The sequence below is a fragment of the Xenia sp. Carnegie-2017 genome, unplaced genomic scaffold (genome assembly GCF_021976095.1).
Source record: "Xenia sp. Carnegie-2017 unplaced genomic scaffold, XeniaSp_v1 HiC_scaffold_16, whole genome shotgun sequence".
NCBI classification, from domain to species: Eukaryota; Metazoa; Cnidaria; class Anthozoa; order Malacalcyonacea; family Xeniidae; genus Xenia; species Xenia sp. Carnegie-2017.
The window spans coordinates 13,975,845-14,000,488 of NW_025813469.1; the positions used below are offsets into that span (position 1 = coordinate 13,975,845).

Genomic DNA, 24,644 nt, shown 5'->3' on the forward strand with positions numbered 1-24,644 from the left:
TCACTTCCGGCAAAATGGCGCGCTTTAATTGGCTCAGAAACATTTCTGCCGGTCCCTTAATTTCCCGTAATCGACCACGGTCTAAAACGCGTAACTTTACAGTCAAAGGTAAACAAACTTCGTAATGCAAACAGCAAAACGGAAAGAAAAAAAAACAACAAAAAACCATTTACGAATGTGATTCTAAGGAAAAACACTTGGAAAACAGTTTAACTATGAAGACGATACAATTTGAAACGATTTATTTTTTACTGACGAAACCGAAAGTCAATCGGTAAAAAACAGAAAGGACGAGAAAGAAAGCAAGCTTCGTTTTTGGTCAAATAATGCCATATAATAAACATTTTAATAACCTCGCTTGCTCGGTCTTTATTAAGAAATATCGGACCTTTGTTTTTTTTTGTACGAACCTCGCACAACGAGAGTTCGGTTGAGAAGAGCTCATTACGATAACAAGATGAAAGCAAAGCAGAACTTACAATGTTTAGGGGACGTAACGCCCACGACACAGTCTCACTAAACCAAGCCAAATTTAGCGTAATTAGGAAATTTCCATAACAATGTTAAGTTAATTAATTTTTCTTTGCTTAAGATGACATTTCAATGACGCTTAAGATGTGAAGCAAACGTTAGTGGACAGTTTGTATTGAAAATTCCACGACCATAATTGAAAGCCAACATTAAAATTTAGTAAGGCGTAAGATGCAATGTCAACAACTAACTTTCATCTTTATGTATAAAAAATGGGAAATTGACGCTTACTTTTTTTAATGAACGATGGTGGATTATCGGAATTAAATAATCTCAAAATTTAGACAGTTTAGGACAAGCTGCATTTCAAGTACACACCAGAATAAACATCCATGTTGTTTAAACTGTTTTAGTCAGTTTAGGACAAGCTGCATTTAACATCACAAAACATCCGCGTTGTTCAAATTCTAGCGCCATAATATAAATACACAGTTCAAAAGGGCAGAAAAACGGTTGCTATTGCAAACAATCCCGTGGTACAACGCGTCCTTCACCCAATCTTTGAACCAAAACGTTCAATACAGAGCATAATCCTAAAGGTTTAATAGCAGAGCATACTCATATTGATAAACAAATTTATACTCTAACACGTCGTCAAAAAACGGCTTTAGTATGTAGTTTAAATTGTAGTATTAGTATTTTCCATCCAAAGTAGATCGATCAGGAGGGCAAGCTCTTGGATAGCCTTGACTGTAACAGGTTGTATATTGTCTGAGCAATCGTACTATAAAAGCGTACGATGACCATAAAATTTGGTATTATATTAATGCCGTGCTTCATACACTGATATTTATCAGTGTTATGCGTTAAAGAGCAAAGGACGACGAGAAACCGCTTCAAAAAGATAAGAGCTTGTAGTCGTATGCCTTCAGAGTTTCTCCAATCAATTTTAACGCTAATTAAGTGAGAAGATCATTTTCTCTAAGGTGAGTTGAAATTGCGTATGCAGGAATAATTTGTAGAAATGTAATAACTAAACAAATTATTCTATGTGCATGGCACACATTATATTTCATGAGCCGTGCAATAACGCAAATATAAAGAATTTTTAATAATGCTCAGAATCTGATCTAGTGGCTGGCTCTTTAACTCTTTTTGTATAGTTTGCTCAAGCCACCGTATAATTTCTGTTGTATTTTTTTGGTATCATATTTCTTTTGAAAGAAGAGCTTTACGGTGGGACTGGTTAATTTCAGCATATAAAATATCGAAATGTGTATACATGTGTAGACAGAGTAAACAGCTGGATGAAAATGGCTGAAATTGGAAAAGGAATGCAATACGTAACATCGTTAGGTGGTCTGTTTAAAATACTCGAGATGGTAAGACACAATGTTAATAATTTATCGTTTGCCATATGATTATAGTTCACGTATATAATAATATATTCACCTTTAACTCAATATTTGAAATGAAAGAGGAGAAAATAAACTAAAGATATTTCGAATTCATTACAAATTCAATATCAGTATAAGTGAAAAACTTATAGAGTGAATCGATATATATTTAAGACGTAAAAGATGTTAACTGTTTGCACGGGCAAATGCAAACTCAGTTATGGACCAATCAGAGCACACGTCGAATTGTGGTTATTTTATATTACAAGTTATACTATAAGTTTATTTACTGATAACTTCACTGCAATAGTAACCATAGCAACATCCTGATGATGTCACTATACTTCAATATAAATTGAGCAACTGTTAGCACAGAATAATGATTATACAGAAGGGTCACTCAGGTGTACAACGTGTCCTCATGTCGGCCATTATTCCAGCCAGATGATAAGAATTTCTCACTTGTTTCCAACCATTAAAATTACATCACGTCAATACTTGATAATGAATTCAAGAATATTTTGACTTAAGAAATGACTTCGGATCATTTAAAGGTTTGGAAAAAGTCAAAACCCCTAATCATCTGGCTGGAATAATGGCGGCCACCATGCGCGAGGACAAAAACATCAAAGGTTCCGACATGAGTGACTCTTCTGTAGGTTCTTACTCTCTGCTGTTAGCTTGCAAGTCAGTCTAATGATGAATTTATAATTAAGTAGAGATAGCACTCGTCTATCGTTTCCTCTCTTTCATTTTAAATATTGAGTTAAAGATGGACATTGTCTTCGGAGTTTGTTGCATTTTTACTTTGTATAATTGTCAGACGGTATATCAATTTCGAATAGTTCAATACAAAGAAAGAGAAATTTTCAACGTTTTATACGCCGAGTTTGGAAGTTCACATGATTTTGTTTTAAGGCACTTCTCTTTGTTGCGCTTGGCGTGGTAGGACTCTTCTTGAAGAACGGACCAGAAAAAGATTACGAGAAGAAAAACAGGGTCGAATTCTTTATTGCAGCTACAGCAATAGCCATTGCAGTAACCGTTGTATTCTTTATGATTTTCCTCACGGGGATTCATAAAATTGTGAACATAGCTTGGACAAAAACAGTAAGCAATGTAACGTACAACCAATTAGGGTCAAGTCTAACAATATTTTGTCTCAATACATGACAAGTGCTCCACAAATGATATGCACAGGAGACAAGAAATATGAAGACAGAAATGCACAGTGCATTATATTCAAAGGAGCTTTGAAAAAAGGAGGACACAGCTTAGATTTAAAATGCTTATTTTTAGGGGGCAGGTGTATTTGCGTTTCTTGGAATCCTAGTGGTAGTGGGATCCACCATGTTACTCGAAGCGCATACATCATACAACGGTAACAATTTCTGCGCTATATTGGAGACATTGAACAATAAAGTTCAATGCAAGCATCTTCTCACCGGAATGGTAAATCATCATAATTTTTTTAATGATCTACAATGTCGTACATTTCACATTAAATGGACATAAATATCTGCGCGCAAACAGAGCTTTGCCCAGCGGAGATGAATGGACAAATTGAATGCATTTAAAATCTTTTTGATATAGATTTTTGGATTTATCGCAGCTGCAGCGTTCATCGTGGATGCCATAATTCATTATAAAATGCGATATGTATAAACCAAAATTACCATCTTGACATTCCTATCGACTGGTTTGGTAGTAGTTTGTATTAAATGAAACATATGTAAAAACATGAAAGTTAAATTTCCAAGAAATCTATTTTATCGAAGAAATTAAAATATCAAGTCATAATAATGTCAAAAATACAAGAGTATTTATGTCATCTCTAAAATGGTTATTAAATGGGTAAATTAAATGGAAAGAAAAAAGATCGTTTACTTAAGCTTTTACCTTCTAAGCACAACCACTCATACCCACAACCCCTCCCATCTACAACCCCTCCTACATACAACTATTCATACCCACAACCCCTCCCATCTACAACCCCTCCTACATACAACTATTCATACCCACAACCCCTCCTACATACCACTATTCATACCCACAACCCCTCCTACATGGAACCCTCCTACTTACAAATATTCATACCCACAACCCTTCCCATCTACAACCCCTCCTACATACAAATATTCATACCCACAACCCCTCCCATCTACAACCTCTTCAACACGCAATCCCTTCAACTCACAGCCCCTTCTACTCATTTCCTTGATGTTAAACTGAACTAATTATAAATAATGCTATGTATTACTAGCATACGGAAATATTGATTGAAAATCACGGCGGCATCCGATATGATTCGGTCAGCAGTTATTTGGTTCAATTTGGTATCTAGTAAAGTGATATCTGCAGTGGGGGTGGGGGGGGGGGTGGTGGTGGAAGGTTATCCAGTAGGCTACGTACACTGAGGCCTACTGGTCCGGGAGAGGCCCGTTGTACCTAGAGATAATTAGTTTTTGCCATTCAGGAATAGTTAAATCTTCTTAATTTAGACCATTTATGCTGTTAAACACCGTACGATCTACTGTTCAAATGCACGACGCTCAGAAACCACGAAGTTTGAACTTTAAATTCATTCTTCATTGTTGATACTATGAGTTAAAAAAACAAGCGGGAAATGCGAAGGAAAAGGAGCGCAAGGAACGCTGACGTCATCAAGAGATTGAACTTCCTGGGTGGAATAGACACTGGACTTAAAATCCCGTAATTAATAATCCCCCACCGGCTATCTGGCACATCCAACTCAGCCATACTTCACACGTACATGCTGTGAAATCTCCCAATAGTACTTGTGATGCAAGTTTGATCATAAATTAAAGCTAAAGAGCATGTTATGTAATCAAATCGACTTTCAAAACTACTGAATTTAACTACTTTTCCAAATGAAAATTTTTTACTTAAACATTTCGATTTTGCAATTGAAACAAATCATGCAAAACCCGCTTTCGCTCTTACCTCAATACTAAATACTTAAGAAAATGTTGGCGATGTATTGAGACTCAAGCTGAAGTCCAAAACACATAGCTGAGCTTTCGCCCTTACCTCAATACAAAATACTTACGGAAATGTTGGCGAAGTATTGAGTCTCGAGCTGAAGTGCAAAACACATAGCTGAGCTTTCGCCCTTACCTCAATACTAAATACTTACGAAAATGTTGGCGAAGTATTGAGACTCGAGCTGAAGTGCAAAACACATAGCTGAGCTTTCGCCCTTACCTCAATACAAAATACTTACGAAAATGTTGGCGATGTATTGAGACTCGAGCTGAAGTGCAAAACACAGCTGAGCTTTCGCCCTCAATACTAAATACTTACGAAAATGTTGGCGATGTATTGAGACTCGAGCTGAAGTGCAAAACACATAGCTGAGCTTTCGCCCTTACCTCAATACAAAATACTTACGAAAATGTTGGCGATGTATTGAGACTCAAGCTGAAGTCCACAACACGTAGCTGAAATACAAAAAAAAGGAAATGGTAAAATCTTACATAGTGGACATAAAACTGTCAGCGAAGCTTAAATATTTTTGCGTCTCATATCTCGCAATAAGTTATAAAATCACCAAGAAAATATTTCGGTAGATTAAAATCTCAAAGCATCAAATAAAAACCTTAAGATGAACTTCAATTTGACAAGTTCGTCTACGATGTATTTCCAAAACATCATCTTTACACAATCATTCATCACAATCTCTTCAATCTTAAGCATTTACGGCTAGCGAAACAAATGCACCATGGGAATGCTGTAGTCTCAAGGACGGTTCTCTGGAGAATATTTTCGTATGCTTTCGTGTTCATTGCAAACTGAAATAAAATGTTAACCAGTTTAGTTAACGCGGTGGTAGTGTAAATGCGCGATGCTTGCAGCTAAGCATTCTAAAGGCGATAGGTGATAACAGAAAGTATCCTGTTTGAAGAGGAGGGGAATGAATAGGGATCAGAATGGACTTGGATGGCAGAGACATCGAGGTACAAATATTCAAGTATCGAGGTGTAAAAAGGACAGAGCTCTGCATATTTGAACACTAAATAACGCTTACAAGGAGGGAACTCGGGTAAGCATTGAGGTACTTGAGGTGATTGGAGTGGGCTAAATAGAGAGAGGGAATAAGAGGGGTTAGCAGGAAAAATCTAGCAATGATTCAGTAAACTTTGTCATATAGCTAACAGACAAGACAGACTATATTTTTCAGATCTCGCTTGTCTTTTGACGTTACTTACGATCAGGTCACGTGATCGAGAGCATGATCTAAACACTGCGCATGCGTCGTTTCTGTTGACACATCTTCCGCGATGGATGAGACCTGTAATATTCGTTGAGAGTAAGAAAATTTATATTGAAAAAATACACAACGAGTCAGCGAACCGTCGTATAGCAGCTGCTGGCTTTAGTGTTAGTTGAACATTACGGTTCACGAGAAAAAAATAAAACTTTTGCACATCTCCATTAATATGAATAATTCCACGGACAACATTATTGAACGCCAAACAATATACAGTTTATTGAAATGCATATGTCCCACCAGCTGAACTATATAGACAACAGGAGTGCTACCTCTGTACTTGAATGAAGACAATTTTACCTAAAGACACACGTGTCTTGTGGTCAAGTTACAATAACATATACACATTCTTTAGGCCGTTCGTGGAAAGATGGAATTCGTTGAATTGCTGGCGTCAAATTTTGGCGGGAAGTAGCATTCCAGTTATCTTAAGTTCAATGGTCCGACCTACCTTTACAAGTAGCGGACACTGAGGATAGAGGGAAAATGTAGAGGATAGGTAGGTTAAGAAAAAATGAAAATGTTTCATGAAAAAGCATGATGTGATGACATTCTAAGGGTGTATTTCTATAGACTATAAGCATCAAGTAAGCTGGACAGAAATCCCCTCTTACCCTTACACCATCTTTCTACCCTCAAGTGTCCACCATAAATTCTACGACAGTCGTCAAATGAAAGGTCTTGTCCACTAACTGATGTTACGAACAAATGACGATCAATTGAACGAAAAACATAATGCTCTTTTCAAAACAATAATCAAATTATGCTTCGTGTGACAAAGCATTTTCTTAACTACGAAGACAGCTTAAGGCCGCCTGAAATGAAAATATAAGTGATTTTCTTCACAGCGAATGAAAGCTAACTAAAGTGCAACCTTCTCCATAACTTCCATAGACAGTTAGTATCTCCTTCACGAATTTATAAGCCTGATCAATGAGAAAGCCATTCATAATAGCTTCATTACGCGTCATGCTTCGAAATTCATCGTTAATCCTGTTCAAGCAGCGACGATTGGACGAACGAAAACAAAACATTATTTAAAATATCAATAAATGCATATGAAAGCCTTAAAGTCTTTAATAATCTTACGCGTTCACATCGCCATTCTCTGTGATAAACGGATGTGTGAGAGCTTGATTGATGGCGAGCCGTTTGGATGGATCCAAGATGAGGAGTTTGTCGATAAGATCTTTGAACTGTGTGACTTTTCGTTTCAGATTATCTTCAACTTTGTGAGTGTCGAGTAGAGACTCCGTGATTTCGTTTGTAACGTTAATCGTAGACATCACTGTCACTTTTTCCTACAGAAATGAAATGAATCGGACAAGAAAATCACGTTGTTCAAAACTCATCGCATGCAAACCAAAGGTTTCATCCATCGTATCCCCACACACACAACAAAACAGGTATATATGAGTGCACTCAGAGAAGCCAATGTGCTAAATGTTTGCGAAGGTATCTTGTGATATACGGCAATGTGCAATACTCAACATTTAGGGATAACGAAGGATAATGCACTCAGTGTAGCCAATGTGCTAAATGTTTGTGAAGGTATCTTGTGATATACGGCAATGTGCAATATTCAACATGTAGGGATAACGAAGGATAATGCACTCAGTGTAGCCAATGTGCTAAATGTTTGCGAGGGTATTTTGTAATATAGGGTAATGTGCAATACTCAACATGTAGGGATAACGAAGGATAGAGTGACCTAGGTACATACATTCTAAAATAAAATCAAAGGATAACCTACTCCACAATAGGATAATATAATGACATTAGAAAAGAGATAACATAGGATAATCTAATCACATTAGAAAAGAGATAACATAGGATAATCTAATCACATTAGAAAAGAGATAGCATAGGATAATCTAATAACATTAGAAAAGAACAACATAAAATAACCTAATCACATAAGAAAAGAGATAACATAGGATAATCTACACCCCATTAGAAAAGGGATATCAGACGATGACATATCCCACATTATTAAAGGGGCATCAACGGATAAACAACATCAATGAAAGGATAAGAAAGGATAACTTACCCTTTGTGTTACTTTATCAACTTCAGTATACAAGAAATTACAATTTTCGTCAAAATGTTGACTTTTAAACATTGCTTTCCTGATCATTTTGTTGGGTAATTTTCCTTTTCCCTCCATCATGAGTTTCAACATCTCATTATTGGTTTTACCAGGAAAAGTTATCTTTCCCGTATAGAGTTCGAGGATAGTACAGGCTACAGACCACAAATCGATACCATAGTCGTAGCTATTACCCATGACTAAATTGAAAGAAAATTATCGATTAATGTCTTGCAAAGTAAAAAATTGATTCTGTATCCACCTATATGAACATAGTTTGTGAATGGTTTGAAAAGCAATTGAGTAGAAATACTAAATCTGAATGAATGAACCGAAAATGTCGGACACTCAACACCTAAAAGTTAATGTAGTCTGATGCACGTAGTTCTTCTCACAATAATCATTCCACACACAACAATACTGCAAAGTTGCCTAGCCGTACAGAGGCCAGTTGCACAAAGCCTAGATAGCGTTATCCATTGGATAGCAAAAATTTTCAAACTCGTAAAAAAAGTATTTTTCTTACGAAAAAATTTCGTAATCTTCGAAACAGTATTTTATTTCGGTGATTGCTACATTCGAATCTTATATTTTTTGCTTTTTAAAGGTTTCATAAAAGTTTAAAAAAATTGCTATCCAATGGATAACACTATCCAGGCTTCGTGCACCCATCCCCAGAACTTTAATAATATTATAAAGAAGAAAGGAATCGCTTTTTGGTGATCATGTGACAATGGCAGGACAATTTCCAAGTCTATGTATACTGGTAAAAGGAATTACTAAAACTTACTGATTTCAGGAGCTCTGTAAAATCGACTGACAAGGTACGGAGTGATTTCATTATCAGACACGTGCGATGCAGAGCCAAAGTCACATAATTTGATCACGAGCTTGTTGGAGCTAACCTACATTGAAACAGCAAAAAATATTACGAACGTAAAGATTAAAACAAATCGGGATGACTGCAATACTGAGTTTGTTTAGATCACTTTGTTAACAAATATTTCATTTGTAAAGATGTCAACAGACGTCTACGTAAAATGAATGAGTTTCTTGATTGAATGAATCTGACAAAAGTCATAAACACTAACTACGTACTTACTAATTAGACTTATCATTTCTACAGCGTATTCACCGTATTGTACACCTCTTTGTATTTCGAACCAGTCAATAAAGCTTAAGCATATAGGAAGATACGTACTCAGCCAATAATATTATTCTCACCTCGGTAAGAAAGTCTTTCAAAAACCAACATTGAAAGCACAATTTTTTACACAACTTTAAATACCTACGTACAAATATTTAGATAAGGAAATCTTACCAGAACATTATCTGGTTTAATATCAGCGTGAAGGATGCTTGATTTCTTCATAAGTTTCAACGAGAGGAACAATTGTTGTGCGTAAGAACGAACAGCCTTGATGTGTAACCCAACGTTTTGTCCGTACTTTTTCAACACCTCGCGTAAATTCAAACTAAAGTGAAACACACACAATTTAAAGCAATCATGAAAAAAGCAAAATAACATAAAAGAAACTCCATCTTTATACCACGACTCGCATAGATCAGACTGATGAGGGGTAGGAAGGGATCTGCCTAACAAGAGCATTGTCAGGTTTTTCAGGAGACTGGCTTTTCAAGAAAAGAGGAAAAAAAAATCGTCATACCTCATCGGTTCAAAAACAAGACAAAGATGCTTCTTGTGGAAGAAATGGCGAAACAAACGGATGCAGTGATATTTATCGTCAGGATCGGCATCATTGAGTTTCTTTAAAATCTCTAATTCTTTTAAACCACTCTTGTGCCTTGAGCAAAAAGAATTCAAATTACTTTTCGAATCAACCTTCCGTTGAATAAATGCAGCTTCAACTTAACTCGTGTCAAAAATCAACAGGTTCGAAGTCTTATATCAAGTCACTCCTATACACCTCATTTAAAGACTGCGCAGTCGCCATTTGCTATACTTACATCATTTCATTATTTCTAATTATCTTAATTGCAACATCTTGCTTTCCACGTGCTTGATCACGCCCTCTGACGACGTTACTGAAGACACCTTGACCAGTATAACCGTAGATCTCGTACCGTTTGTCCAGTAACTCTCCAATACGCACTCCTGTTATTATGAAACATTTAAGAAATAAAAGATGTTTCCAGTGTTTGCACAGGCTTATGCAAGCCGAGGAGACCTTTGGGAGGACTGGAGAGCAGATCAGTGCAAACCCGTGACCGAAGGTCAAGAGTTACACCGTACGCGTTTAGAATGCGTTCAAATTAGAAGAATAATAAAGATCGTTACTGGGCTACTCCAAACAATAAGCACAAATTGTTGGTCTAGGGCAGGGGTCTCCAAAGTTTACAGCCAGAGGGCCACATGAACTTTCATTCAGCATGTTGAGGGCCGACGAACCGTATACCTCTGGTCAAAGAACGAATATTTTAATAAAACTCTTGCTAGTTGGCTTGCGTCATAACGTGAACTTTCTGCACAAAGTATATTTTGTTTAATAGTATTTTTTTTTCTCAAGTGTCTCTGCGGGCCGGATTGAGAGGCCTAACGGGCCACATCTGGCCAGCGGGCCGTAGTTTGGAGACCCCTGGTCTAGGGTATGCATAGTACACGTAAGGTTATGAAGGTCCCAAGCTTCTTAGTCGTCGTAGTATCTATACGTACATACAAGTTTAATGAGGAAGATGATTGGATTGCGGATGATACTTACGATAATATCCTTCAGCGTCATCCCAGTTATCCATTAAACTTGGATCTTCGTTTTCTTTTACAGTTAGTTGGGACACCTCTGGAGCCTAGGTCAGAGAGGTATAGCATTACACAATGGTGTACAAAAATAGGACAAAACACCAATACCTTATGTTATTTAACCATTGAAAATGCTGTTTACACAACGTAAGCAGCACTTATAAAAGCGTGTAAAATGCTGTTTACACAACGTAAGCAGCATTTATAAAAGCGTGTAAAATGCTGTTTACACAACATAAGCAGCACTTATAAACGCGTGTAAAATGCTGTTTACACAACATAAGCAGCACTTATAAACAAAATACGTTTATGTTGTCATATACAACATCACTGTGAATCTTTGTGTTGTTTATTCAGTTCATTTCGAGTTCAAGTTATGGTTGAAGAAATTTAGAGTAGGAGTAATGCAACCAAATTAAGGTTACTTAGTGAGAAATTTGATATCATTAAACGCCTACCTTCATAAAGACTACGTAAAACATAGAGATTTTCATGAAGAAATTCTAACCTTATAATCATCAGCAAACATGTCTGATAGTTCATAAACTTTCTCCTCGTGTTTTGAGTTGGGTTTATCGACATCGAAAATGTTCTCGCTCTTTGAAATGTTTTGGTTCTTGTCATTGTTATCATCGTTTGACACTAACGTCTTGGGAATACTCTTGGAGGATGGTATTCTGGTGTTCAACTCGCTGCCTGACGGTGAACTGACCGCTGACACGGCCGGTGAATCACACGGCTCCTGTGATTTGTATTTTTGTAGGATTACAAGGCGTTGCTGGCGTCGTTTCTCGATAATTTCATCCTCGTTTTCGTCATCTTCCTTCATCTCAAAGTTGACCATGTCCTCGCTTATAAAAAATATTAATGAAGAGATTTTTTACGTGCGAGGTTTTAATCTCAGTTAACATTGAAGACATTAAATGAAAGGATAAACAATCAGATCTAACAATACAATACTTTGTCATAGTTTATAAATTACAATCATGTGGTATTAGGATGTACAATCAAAACAGAGAAAGGACAAGTATCGTAGACTTTCATTCTAGTGAATGTAAATACGAGTCAACAATTGGTTATTGTTTATGCATTTCCAAAAGATCTTATCACTCAAATGTCAAGTGAGTCTACATAAATCAAAATAAATTATAATAGTTCAACATCATATTCATAACCATGTAAATACGAGTCAACAATTGGTTATTGTTTTATGAATTTCCAAAAGATCTTATCACACCAATTATTTTAAAGGTTTTTTAAAATTTCAATACATCCGGCAAAGAGCTGTAGTAATTTATTTTCATATACCACCACTAACTTAAGGGTTCATCATTGTTGACACTCTTGTAAAAAAATGCTTGAACATCGTAGACGAATGATAATCAAGTGATTTTCTCTTCAATATTAATTTATTTAAACATTGCACTTACTCTGAATTCTCTTTCTCTGAATCATTTGTCTTCTCATTTTTTGATTTGTTACTTTTCGAACGACGAGGCGACCTGCTTCTACCACGTCTCCTGTCACGTGCACTCCTGTCACGTGAACTCCGATCACGAGACCTCCTGTTATGTGATCTCCTGCTATGCGACCTTTCATCATGTGATCTCCTTTCACGAGATCGCCTGTCATGTGACCTATCACGCGACCTTTTACGCGATCTTTGCTCTCGCGATATTTCATGTGATCTTCTCTCACGTGATCGATCCCGCGAGCGATGGATATCTTTGGATTTTTCTCGCGGGGAACGACTACGACCTCTATAGCCGTCTTTTTGTTTTGAAGACGATTTATTTTTTCCATTCTCAATTTCATCGCTGCGGTAATTTTTTTCCTTAGAAACGTCATTATCTTTACTTAGAGAGAGGGAACCAAACGAAACATTTTCTGATAAAGGTTTTTGCGGGACAGATTTTTTATCCTTTTCTGGCGAGTCATCACTTCCGGAAAACACGTCTATAATTTCTATATTTTCAATACCGTTTGACTCATGTTCAGAGTTCATTAATTTAGACGTTTTACGTGAATGAGCAATGCTTTCATTTCGAGATGATTTTTCTTCTTCATCTTGTGTTTTCGACGACTTCTTCTGATCAGTAGAAGACACATTTCTACTCTTGGGGCTTTTGCTTGACCTTCTTCTAGTAGAATGTTTTTCATCATCAGACGATATATAGTTAATCTGTTTAGACGTTGACATTTTGTCGTTGATTGTCTTGATGGAATGTCTATCTTTACTTAAATTTGTTTTTGTTAAAGATTCCGGAGTTTCTAAGTATTTTTTATCCGAGGATCGACTGGAATCCTTGGCTTTTTTAGATGGTTTTTCAGTTATAGGAGAAGAATATCTTTTTCTTGAACTGTGGTGTTTATCCTTGGTGGATTTTTTGTGGGATTTTTTCACATCCTCTGCGTCGTTTTCTTTAGAACACTCGCGTCTTTCACTCTTCTTCTCCACAAATAGCTCCGATGTTTTTTTAGACTTTTTAACTTCGATTGTTTTGCCTAAAAACTCCTCGTTTATCGATGATAAAATAGAATCGTCTTCATGCTTTCTCTTGCTTTGAGAATTCTCCAGAGTAGGTTCTCTTGGAGAATCCAATTTCGTCTTACAGTTTTTTACTTTAACTTCACCGTCATCTTTATCTTCGGCAGCGAGTTGTGATTCCAAAAATCTTCTTCGCTCCTCCAAATCTTCAAGGGCCGCATCAAGGACATCATTTTGAGAAGATTTCTTTTTTGAACGTTCCTTCGAATGTTTGCCGCTTTTTGATTTCTTTTCATCAGATCTCTTCTTACCATCCTCCTCGCTTTCGATGTCATCCTTGCTTGATTTCTTTTTGTGTTTGCTTTTGTGCTTTTTTTTGCTCTTGTGTTTCTTTTCGAGGTTGGATCTCGAGAATTGTTCGTCCATCTCTACGTTTTCACTTTAGATGAAATTCATAAAAATATAAAATTAAATTTTAACTCATTTAAACAATAGTGAAGCATTTCATATACACCATGTTCCAAAAAAACGGAATGCGCACAAATAATTATGTATAAATTAAAATGATAATTAATCGGCAGTAGCTATTTGTTCCGCCTGGCCACAGTATAGAGAACATACAGTAGAGCCACTCTATTGAATTTTTTCATGCTATGCATATCTTATTTCGCATGTGATTACCATACTGGCAGTCAGTACATGTTTGTGGATGAAGACCGCTAAGGTTGTTGAAACGTCAGTCTACATCAATACCAACAGTCCTTCTCAGGACTCTACTAACCTGGACGATCTACATCTACAAACATGTAACGATACTCCCTGGTTCAGACCATTTACTTTAATCAGTGTATACAGTACTGTTCAGTTGAAACTTGTTTAACTTGTTTAAACCCTAATAAATCCAAGAGGTACAGAGCTGACTAGTTCTGTGAACAATGGTGAATGCTTCGTATTACGTACATTATTGTGCATAATAACTTTAGCGAATACATAATTTATGTGGGTTCCATTTTGCTTTTGAGACACCCTATTTAGAGAAACGGATGAAAAAATTTTCAGTGAAGACATAGAAAGATATCAAAAAACTCTAGAAAAGGTGGGGGGTAGGGCAGAGTTCCGCCAATAACTTTCTTCGTGGCTTATTATTTGTAAAGCTTAATATCCGTGAAAGGGAGTAGGAAAATTTTGCCCAGGACCTCCAAACCTAGAGGGGACTACTTGATTTCATATAGGACCAAAAATATGTTTGGTTCAGTGTCTAAAAACATTTACCATTTGAAGATAGCAAAGTAAACAAAAAATATTTGAAATTATGACAACATTCAAAGACAAGAAAAAATTTTGTCATCAGCCACAAGGTTCAATCAATTTTTTTATTAATTTCAGCACTTATTGTTGTGCAATCTCTGCTTTTTCAGCTCCGCCTCTGCACTCTAGTCAGTTCTGTACTCCGGCTCCTGGTATGTTATAAATTGAATATCTGGTTGTGGCTGGCTAATTTTGATGGTCATTGTTAAACAGATTAAGGCATATTATTAGTAAATTTTTATATGTGAAATGAAATTCCGGCACTCAGAATTTTCATGAAAAATTTGCAAGTGAGAACACAAATCTAGTGTCATGCATAAAATGTTTCATTTTCTTTAGAAGAGTTTTTTTGTTTGTTATTACAAAAATCTTTTGATCCGATACATTTACCGAAGTTTGAGAGTATTTTGCAGCAAAAACAACTGCTGCTGAAGTTTTGCCACAGATGAACAAACTCCGGCTCTTGCAGGCAAAAAATAGTTGGAGCTCCGGTACACAGCACTTAACTTTGTTTATAAGCAACCATAGAGACTTTCTTTTTCATGAAATGTTTTCATATTTCAAAACAAAACTTAAATAATTCTTTTTTCTTAACATTCTATTTATTCAAGCTTACATTGTAACCTATTCAATATTATATTGAACATGTCTGGTGTAAAAATAAGTGGTTAACATAACTCTTAACAGTTAACTTATTTATATTGAATCGCTGAAATTTAAAAAATTATATTGGCCATTTATCTTCACAATACATACATTTCCTTAACAGAAAATCATTGCTTTCAATGGCTGCACATTTTTTGATATTGAAAATGGCAAAGATGATGTCAAACAAGGAGTTTTATTACAAATAAGCAAAAGAGAATTGATTGTTTCACCTTACTTGAAGGCAATACCCTAAAACAGAGCCTGTATGGAAACCTTTCACATACTATAAGCATTTCGGTTTGAATTGAAATTAAAGAATGCGGGATATTATTTATTTTTCATAATTTTGTCATATCAAAGCTTACAGAGTGTGGAGTTTAAGAAAATGAAGTAAATTTCCCTTTTTGTGGGTCACACATAACAAATTTGCTTTGTATCTACGTATGAGAAGAATAGCAAAAAACTACAATAGCATATATCTGATAAAGTTACCCCATCACACAACAAATATCCTAAACTTTGTAAGGTTTTAATTATGTACACTTGGAGCCCAGAATAACAGCAGAATTACAGTATGTATGCCATGCTTGTGAGAGGAAAATACCCTTACTTGATATAACTTTGTGTACCATAATTCAAACACTCAACAGGAAGTTTACATTTAAAAATATACTCTGTAACTTTTTGATGAAATAGCAACGTATGGGCATTATGTAAAATTTTAAATTGTAGCATGTATGCTACAAGATGATAAATTATAATAAAATTGCTTCTTACGCTTTTCGGGGGGTTGTGGGCCGTTCGCGCTACGAACTAAAGCGGTGAAATTTAATTGCTCCCGTCGACTTATGAAATTTTGTGGCATTTAAAGGACAATTGTCGAAGTCACGATTAAATTAGATTAAATACATACGAAAAATCAATGATAAAAATTAATGAGTCCACAAATGAAAGACATTTCGAGGCTTTTTAAAACGACGTATACTGTAAAATATGTCGGAAAACACAAATATTTATTGTTGCTGTTTTTATCAACTACGAGAGCCTAAACCCTTTCAAAAGCATGTTAAGCGTTAGCTTTATTACTATATTTATATTATTTATCATTTTAGCCAGGTAAAGCTACTTACCCAAACTTAAAATCCTCATTTTCTGCGATTTTTCTCTGACCGAACTTTTTATCTTGAACGACCATCTTACGTTTTAGTTGTCTTCACAATATCAAAGACCACGTGACTAAGTATTCTACAGGTGACCCAAGTATATGCAAATATAAATATATTAATTTCCTGTAGAGATATGTTTGTTCATTTGTTCCAATTTTTTCAATCTAAAAGGTATTTTTTAATTAATAATTTTTAAAAATATGAGAAATTTTTTGGGAATAATCTTTGGAAGCATTAAATGGACACGATAAACATATCTTCTTTAGTTGTTTGGCGATTGACAACAATAGTATATTTTGGGTCACCTACGTCCTTTTCATTGAAACAAATTTCGCGGGAAGATTCCGAATGAATTCCCAAGGACATAGTGGGAATTGTGGGTACATTGATGCGTTGGCTGTGGTGAAAACGAAAGAAATGTTTACTTTTTGTTGAAATTTCAGTAAAATCGAAAGATACATTGAACATAATAATTCAAATTGAACAGCACTACAAAATTGAAAGATAAATTCAAAAATCATGTCGACAAAACGAAAGCCCAAAGATGATGGTGTGTAATAATGAATTAATGATAGTTGTATCATTTATGAATTGTACCAATCAGAGCACACTATGCTTAACAGCGACACTGTCTGTGTTTTCAAAATCACCAAATTTTTATATCATTGGTCCTTTTGTCTGTTGCATTATAAAATATTACATTTATATTTACCACTTTAGTCCATGAGAGTACCTAATAAGTTCACGAGTGCTCCTGGGCCCATGCAATTATTTGTGTGTGAGCAGATTTCTCTGCTGAAGGAACTGACATAAAAAAACAAGTCAAGTGTCTCCCCCGAAACATCACAGAGCCAGTGGGTGATGGAGAGGCTGGATTATAGCCCTCCAATAATTTGGCCATAAAATTAAACTTTCATCTATATGTGACCAACTTTTGAGTCTTTGTGGCTCCATGGCCCACCTCAGACACAAAGGCAGCTTGATACGTAATTTGGCTAGGGATGGGGGGAGCAAATTTCATATATTCACTTTATATTCTGTAAAAAGCAATATTTTTCGTAATGCATTGCAGTAAATATGTACTCATTATTGTATTCCCAACTCATTGATAGAATTACTTTTTAGACCCAAATTCCAACACAGGCAAGAAAATAAAGAAAGATAAAGACATAAATGATATATTCATCAAAAGAGAATGGGAATATGGTTACGGCAAAGGCAAGTGGAAACCATATGATCCAACACAGAACAAAAATATTTCACAAGCTTTTTCTTCTGGTGAAAAAACCTTGGACATCAAGATGCCACGTTCAGAACAATCGATTATCTTTGAAAGAATGGTCCAGCGTAATAAAAAGACGGGTTGGGAAGTTGCTGTAAGGTGTAAACCAGAAGATGTCAATGTTGAAGATAAATGTATGTAGTGCCATTTGATATGCTAAGATAATCTAAATGAAAACAGATAGCTGACCCATGTTCCTATTGTACTGCAGTCTCGTAAATTAAGGTATTTTGCATTTTACACTTGTGGAAAACATGCTCTTTATCCTCTTATATTCCCACACAGACCGTCTTGGAAACATGCTCTTTATCCTCTTATATTCCCACACAGACCGTCTTGGAAGCATGCTCTTTATCCTCTTATATTCCCACACAGACCGTCTTGGAAGCATGCTCTTTATCCTCTTATATTCCCACACAGACCGTCTTGGAAGCATGCTCTTCATCCTCTTATATTCCCACACAGACCGTTGAAACATGCTCTTCATCCTCTTATATTCCCACACAGACCTTCTTGAAGCATGCTCTTTATCCTCTTATATTCCCACACAGACCTTGGAAACATGCTCTTTATCCTCTTATATTCCCACACAGACCGTCCTGAAACATGCTCTTTATCCTCTTATATTCCCACACAGACCGCCTTGGAAGCATGCTTTTATCCTCTTATATTCCCACACAGACCGTCTTGGAAGCATGCTCTTTATCCTCTTATATTCCCACACAGACCGTCTTGAAGCATGCTCTTCATCCTCTTATATTCCCACACAGACCGTCTTGGAAGCATGCTCTTCATCCTCTTATATTCCCACACAGACCATCTTGGAAGCATGCTCTTCATCCTCTTATATTCCCACACAGACCGTCTTGGAAGCATGCTCTTTATCCTCTTATATTCCCACACAGACCATCTTGGAAACATGCTCTTTATCCTCTTATATTCCCACACAGACCATCTTGGAAACATGCTCTTTATCCTCTCATGTTGCAAGATAAACCATGGTCACCAACTTTGCTATATCGCCTTTTTTCTAGATATTTGGCAATGGAAAACAAACTCCTCCATTTGGAAAACACTTTCTGCAAATAGCCATAGGCATCTTGATGCGGCAGTTAAGCACGAAATGAAAATAACGACACTCAAAGAAGGTGAAGAACTGTTTATCATTGATATGTTAACCAAAGAAATTGTGATTGGCAAGAAGAAGAAAAAAGGTCAATTAAGACATGTTGCGGAGGATGTTGCTGGTTTGTTATTGATTGAACTGTTAGTCCATAATCTATTAGTCCATAATCTATGTAAAAGTTATCTTTCTTATAAACACTTTATTTTCAACAGAAAAAGAGGATAAAACTGACACAACTACTCCTGTTTCTAAGGAAGAAACAAAAAAGAAAAAGTCAAAGTCAAAAGTTACATCAAACGCGACGACCGTAGAAGACAATAAAGAATCTATAAAATTTGTCATGTTTAAAGGACGAACACCTGTCGACGACGCATGCTCTATCAAAGACAAGGCGAGTTTTGATTATTCAGCATATTTACGTAACTTTGTCTACTGTAAACGGCAAAGAAAGAATGTCTTCACTAGTTTTTCAACTCTTTTATTTCAGGTGGAGGTGTTTTGCGAAGGCGATTTGATCTGGGATGCCATGTTGAATCAGGTACTTTACGAGGATACCGAAATACAAATCAACGACAATGCAACTGAAATATTTATTTTTACTCTTCAAAGTCTTGAAGTTAAAAAATAAAAGCAGTGAGTTAAAGGTTAGGTTTAGGATCAACTGTTAACTGATCTACTGAATAAGAAACTGGATTGCTATGTACCACTAAAACTAATTTTTAGCCCCCAGACATGCGTGTTGTGCACATATGTTATGGCTGAACCTCAGTTGTAATGTTATTTGCTTGCTGAAGTCCTTATTGGTATGTACTGGAAAATACAAGTTTTTTTCTGATTTTTATTTTACTTTTCCTCAGACCAACGTCAAGAATAACAACAACAAATATTATCTAATGCAATTACTCAAAGATATATCAAGTGACAGATATCATGTATGGTTTAAATGGGGAAGAGGTACATACCTATGTAATTATAGCTACAGTACCAACCTCGAGTAACATGACTTGACTCGCGAGTATCAAATGACGAGAGACTTGCGAGTCACTCGAGAGTGGCGAGTTGCGATTGAGCGAGTGACTCGCGATGCATTTGCAAGTCACTCTCGAGTGCGAGAAGTTTGCGAGTGAATAAGTGACTCGTTGTTTGCGAGTGAATAAAATAACTCGCTGTTTGCGAGTGAATCGAAATAACTCGCAAAAATTTCTTTCTCCAGTATTTGAAAGTGACAAACATAATCTTAAGTGTAGTGACAAGTAAAATTCGTTCAACATTTTGAAGGCAACGGTTTTATATCTTTTTATGAAACATGGGAGCAAAACGACTATTCATTTTATATAATTATAGCTAGTAGCATCTGCATTCTGAACATGTTGTTGTAAATGTTTCTTGAAAATTTGCGGCTCATTTGGGTTTGACATAAGTTCGTTAATTCTTGATAGTTTTATAAATCTTTTTTCATGAACCTTTTTTAGTCGGTTATTCAGGACAAAACAGCTTGACAAGTTTTGATGGAAACCTCGAGGAGGCGAAAAAGGCTTTCGAAAAGAAGTAAGCACCTGTACGCTTTTCTTGGGGAAATGTTTTCATCAAATTCACTTGTTGTAAATAGGAATTGTAGAATTCTATGATTTGTTACATGTTTGTTACATGTAACATTTGTTACATGTTTCAAACCATTTACTCTATGATTTTTATCGCACATTTATCAGATTTCACGAAAAGACGAAAAATAAGTGGGAAGATAAGGAATCTTTCGAGAAATTTCCTGGAAAATATGACTTGATAATCGTTGACTACAATGCTGAGGTATGATTTCGGTTTGATAATCTAAAAATACCTCAAAAAGACTTAATTATATGCTTTATAAAACTACCTTTACAATTACCAAACGGAGACACGGCAACTCAAGCAAAAATAAACTATAAATGCTTGAAATCATCACCCAGAAAGTTCAAGTATTGAGTTGCAATGTTGCAAATCTTCCCATGATTCAATGCATTTAATTTTATCTTGCAATGTCGCAAATCTTCCCATGATTCAATGCATTTAATTTGATCTTGCAATGTTGCAAATCTTCCCATGATTCAATGCATTTAATTTGATCTTGCAATGTTGCAAATCTTCCCATGATTCAATGCATTTAATTTGATCTTGCAATGCTGCAAATCTTCCCATGATTCGATGCATTTAATTTGATCTTGCAATGTTGCAAATCTTCCCATGATTCAATGCATTTAATTTGATCTTGCAATGTTTTGCAAATCTTCCCATGATTCAATGCATTTAATTTGATCTTGCAATGTTGCAAATCTTCCCATGATTCAATGCATGTAATTTGATCTTGCAATGTTGCAAATCTTTTCATGATTCAATGCATTTAATTTGATGAAATATTTGCAATGTAAGGACAAGGATGAAACAGACGCGCCAATATCGTGTGAACAAAAACCAAAAGTTGAAAAGATTGAAAGCAAGTTGGACACGAGAGTACAGGTATGAGAATGGAGTTAAAAACAATTTGACCAAAGTCACTTGCCGTTTTATTAAATCACGTTTTTTCCTCATCACCTCGTTTGTTATTCGTTTTCAGACATTGATTGAATTGATATGTAACGTAAAAACTATGGAAGAAACTGTTAAAGAGATGAAATATGACACTAATAAAGCACCACTTGGTACAGTTTAATTTTTCGTTGTTAAAAGTTGTGTATTCTAAAGCCCGCCGCACACTGGTGAACTTGCCGCGCGTACTTGTTATTCGTGACAAGTGCGATCGACAGAACTTCCTAGTGTGTGCGGATGTTTTGAACAACATTTGTCATTCGTGACAGATGAGTCAAATATCAAACGCGTTTCAAACGGATGTGCAAAAAGTTGAAGAAGCGATTCTTTGAGAGTGAAATTCTAATTTTTTATCTTCATGTTTCTCTTATTTCGACGCACAGGAAAATTAACGAAAGAACAAATAAAAGCCGGTTATTCCTCCCTCAAGTTGATAGATGAATGCATTTCAAAATGTGACTTTGGATCAACGCTCGTCGAAGCCTGCAGTGAATTTTATACTAGAATTCCACATTGCTTTGGGTGAGTTTTTACTGCAGTTGAAGACATGGTTTTCGTTGCTTTTTTTCTTGTTTGAATATAAGTATGTCTGTTTTAATTGTTGTTGTTCAGAATGAGACAACCGCCAATGATAAAGACAAAAGAAGAAGTGAAGTTAAAAGTCCAACTTCTAGAAGTAAATAATTTCTTTAGATCTTTATTGTAAACTCTCAGTTCTGCTTATTAGAATTGTGAAATATTGAAAAATTGCAAAATAATATATTTTGCTTTGCGAGCAACTAGTCCAAATTCACTATATATGTTGGTATTTTAGACTTTGGGCGACATTGAGATTGCGATGACGGTTCTTAAAGAAGAGCTTGATGAAAATCCAATCGATAGTCATTACAAAGCTCTTAATTGTCAACTCTTTCCTCTGGATAAAACCAACACAGACTTTCAGGTCGGGTGGAAGATAAAACATTGTCGAAAAACTTCCATGTTTTCTTCACAACTTGCGAGACTGTTTATATAGAAATAATTTTCGATGCTAAAATATTTCATGTTTCTTTCAAAATTGAATCTGTGATTTTAGTTGTATGATTAATTGTTGACAAATTTCAAAACATCTACACTATGTTTTTCTCCAGATGATAGAGAAGTATGCACAAAACACGCATGCAAAGACTCACTGTCATTATTCTCTCACTATTGAAGATGTCTTTGAGATTCATCATCCTACTCATTCAAACTTCATTGACCACGGAAACAGGTAAATGAATAGTCACTACGTACAACATACATAAATACTAGCAATCCTCGTAACAATTGTTAGCAAGATTGACATGTTTCGGTGTATAATTAAAAAGAAAAACTGCTTTAGATTGGTCTTTCCGTGAAATTTCATCTTATCTTCCAGTTAACAGTCACATCACTTTAAAAATAAAATCTCTTTTGAAATTTCTTCAAGAAAACTTCTCTGGCATGGTTCGCGTTTGACAAACTGGGTAGGCATATTAAAACAGGGTTTACGTATAGCGCCACCGGAAGCACCGGTCACTGGATACATGGTAAGCTTTTCAGCATCGTTTCTTCGAAAGCTAACCTTAATTAAATCCTTCTTGAATCTTATCTCCATATATTTTTCATGGAGGTAGGAAGATCGATATTTGGGAAGGGAGTGCTATATTCGTATAATGTATGATATGCCGTTTATTTGAAAACTAATGTTTTCTACGGATTATAGAACCATACATAAATATGCCTCCTCCACCCCAAATTATAAATCTTCACAATTTTATGACATATTTTATGCTGATTTGTATAGTTTGGCAAAGGCGTTTACTTCGCTGACATGTGTTCAAAAAGTGCAAACTATTGTTTCACGAACCGTAGACAAAATACGGGAATTTTGCTCTTGAGCGAGGTGCGTTCACACCAACCATACACACATGTTACACGTGCTGCAAAGTTTTAGTCATGTGATCAATCTTACACATGTTACACGTGCTGCAAAGTTTTAGTCATGTGATCAGTCCTACATATTTTACACGTGCTGCACAGTTTTAGTCATGTGATCAGTCCTACATATTTTACACGTGCCGCAAAGTTTTAGTCATGTGATCAGTCCTACACATTTTACACGTGCTGCAAGGTTTTAGTCATGTGATCAGCCCTACACATGTTACACGTGCTGCAAAGTTTTAGTCATGTGATCAGTCCTACACATGTTACACGTGCTGCAAAGTTTTAGTCATGTGATCAGTCCTACATTTTTTAACTTCCGGCATTTTCAGGTTTCTCTTGGGAAGACCAATGACTTGTTAAGTGCCGACTATGACGCGGAGAAACTGCCTGAAGGCTTTCATAGTGTTAAAGGATGCGGGAACATTGCCCCTGATCCAAAAGAAGACCTGGAGTTGTAAGTACTATAGTAATGTTTTCTTCAAGCAATGTTCTAATTGGTGAATTATTCAATTTCAACATACATTATTCCCGGCACAATTATTAAGTATAGGTGATAAACAGCATAATAGAACAAAATATCTTCAAATACTATGCATAAATAATAATGCTTTTTAGAGCTACCGGAACAGTCGTTCCTTTGGGTAAAGAGACGGAGACTGGTATAAAAAATCCAAATGGCTACACATTAAACTATAACGGTAAGTCGATCCATTTGGTTCTACAACTGAAGAACGCGTTGTACCTATATTTAGTAAGGATTTGTTTGGAGAAAATCGTGATTGTTTATTTATTTTATTTTTTTTTTGTAGAGTATATTGTTTACAATACGAACCAGGTACTTCAATTTTAAACTTTTATCGTATTTATCATAACTGCTGTGGTGTACATCTTATTTAACACATTTTATTCGCATTTTTCCACCTCTCTAGATTAAGATGAAGTATCTTGTCAAGTGTAAATTCAACTATAAATAAAGTATTCATTATCAAAGGTGTTGAACTAAAATTTAGAAATCGTTTTTGTCGTTCATATATAAAAAAATAAAGTGATGTGTTTTTATATGAATTTGCTTGTTTCTATGAATCTGAATATCACAGTGTGAAATAAAATT

At 35.7% G+C, this 24,644-nt stretch overlaps 3 protein-coding genes across 5 annotated transcripts; 2 read left to right on the plus strand and 1 right to left on the minus strand.

Annotated features, from left to right (window-relative positions):
• The first annotated feature begins 1,045 nt into the window (after positions 1 to 1,045).
• Positions 1,046 to 3,745, plus strand: LOC124436197. Of its 2 annotated transcripts, none has more exons than XR_006945221.1 (5): positions 1,046 to 1,457; positions 1,762 to 1,853; positions 2,818 to 2,978; positions 3,168 to 3,320; positions 3,462 to 3,745. XR_006945221.1 is itself a non-coding variant. In XM_046986148.1 (5 exons), exons 2-5 carry the CDS (start codon positions 1,779 to 1,781, stop codon positions 3,531 to 3,533), a joined length of 492 nt encoding a protein of 163 aa, XP_046842104.1. In that variant the 5' UTR covers positions 1,048 to 1,457; positions 1,762 to 1,778; the 3' UTR covers positions 3,534 to 3,745. The 2 variants fall into 2 exon arrangements, 1 of the variants encoding a protein (XP_046842104.1); XM_046986148.1 differs by having other exon boundaries at positions 1,048 to 1,457; positions 2,787 to 2,978.
• Positions 3,319 to 16,802, minus strand: LOC124436194 (serine/threonine-protein kinase PRP4 homolog). 2 transcript variants are annotated; one of them, XM_046986144.1, is made up of 13 exons: positions 16,581 to 16,802; positions 12,437 to 13,933; positions 11,515 to 11,857; positions 10,969 to 11,053; positions 10,217 to 10,364; positions 9,916 to 10,053; positions 9,570 to 9,723; positions 9,039 to 9,153; positions 8,210 to 8,448; positions 7,249 to 7,460; positions 6,098 to 6,180; positions 5,488 to 5,680; positions 3,319 to 5,329 (listed from the first exon to the last, which is right to left on the minus strand). In XM_046986144.1, the coding sequence occupies exons 1-11, from the start codon at positions 16,643 to 16,645 to the stop codon at positions 6,126 to 6,128; spliced, it is 3,051 nt and encodes a 1,016-aa protein (XP_046842100.1). In that variant the 5' UTR covers positions 16,646 to 16,802; the 3' UTR covers positions 3,319 to 5,329; positions 5,488 to 5,680; positions 6,098 to 6,125. The 2 variants fall into 2 exon arrangements, with proteins under 2 accessions (XP_046842100.1, XP_046842101.1); XM_046986145.1 differs by lacking the exons at positions 3,319 to 5,329; positions 5,488 to 5,680; positions 6,098 to 6,180 and having other exon boundaries at positions 6,354 to 7,460.
• On the plus strand, positions 16,712 to 24,595 carry LOC124436195 (poly [ADP-ribose] polymerase 2-like). Its single transcript, XM_046986146.1, has 21 exons — positions 16,712 to 16,787; positions 16,883 to 17,166; positions 17,742 to 18,032; positions 18,933 to 19,145; positions 19,237 to 19,415; positions 19,512 to 19,562; positions 19,882 to 19,978; positions 20,497 to 20,572; positions 20,734 to 20,830; positions 21,431 to 21,517; positions 21,615 to 21,699; positions 21,970 to 22,108; positions 22,199 to 22,262; positions 22,401 to 22,529; positions 22,717 to 22,838; positions 23,037 to 23,136; positions 23,394 to 23,492; positions 23,863 to 23,987; positions 24,149 to 24,231; positions 24,343 to 24,368; positions 24,463 to 24,595. The coding sequence occupies exons 2-21, from the start codon at positions 17,136 to 17,138 to the stop codon at positions 24,505 to 24,507; spliced, it is 2,139 nt and encodes a 712-aa protein (XP_046842102.1). The 5' UTR covers positions 16,712 to 16,787; positions 16,883 to 17,135; the 3' UTR covers positions 24,508 to 24,595.
• The last annotated feature ends 49 nt before the right edge of the window (positions 24,596 to 24,644 follow it).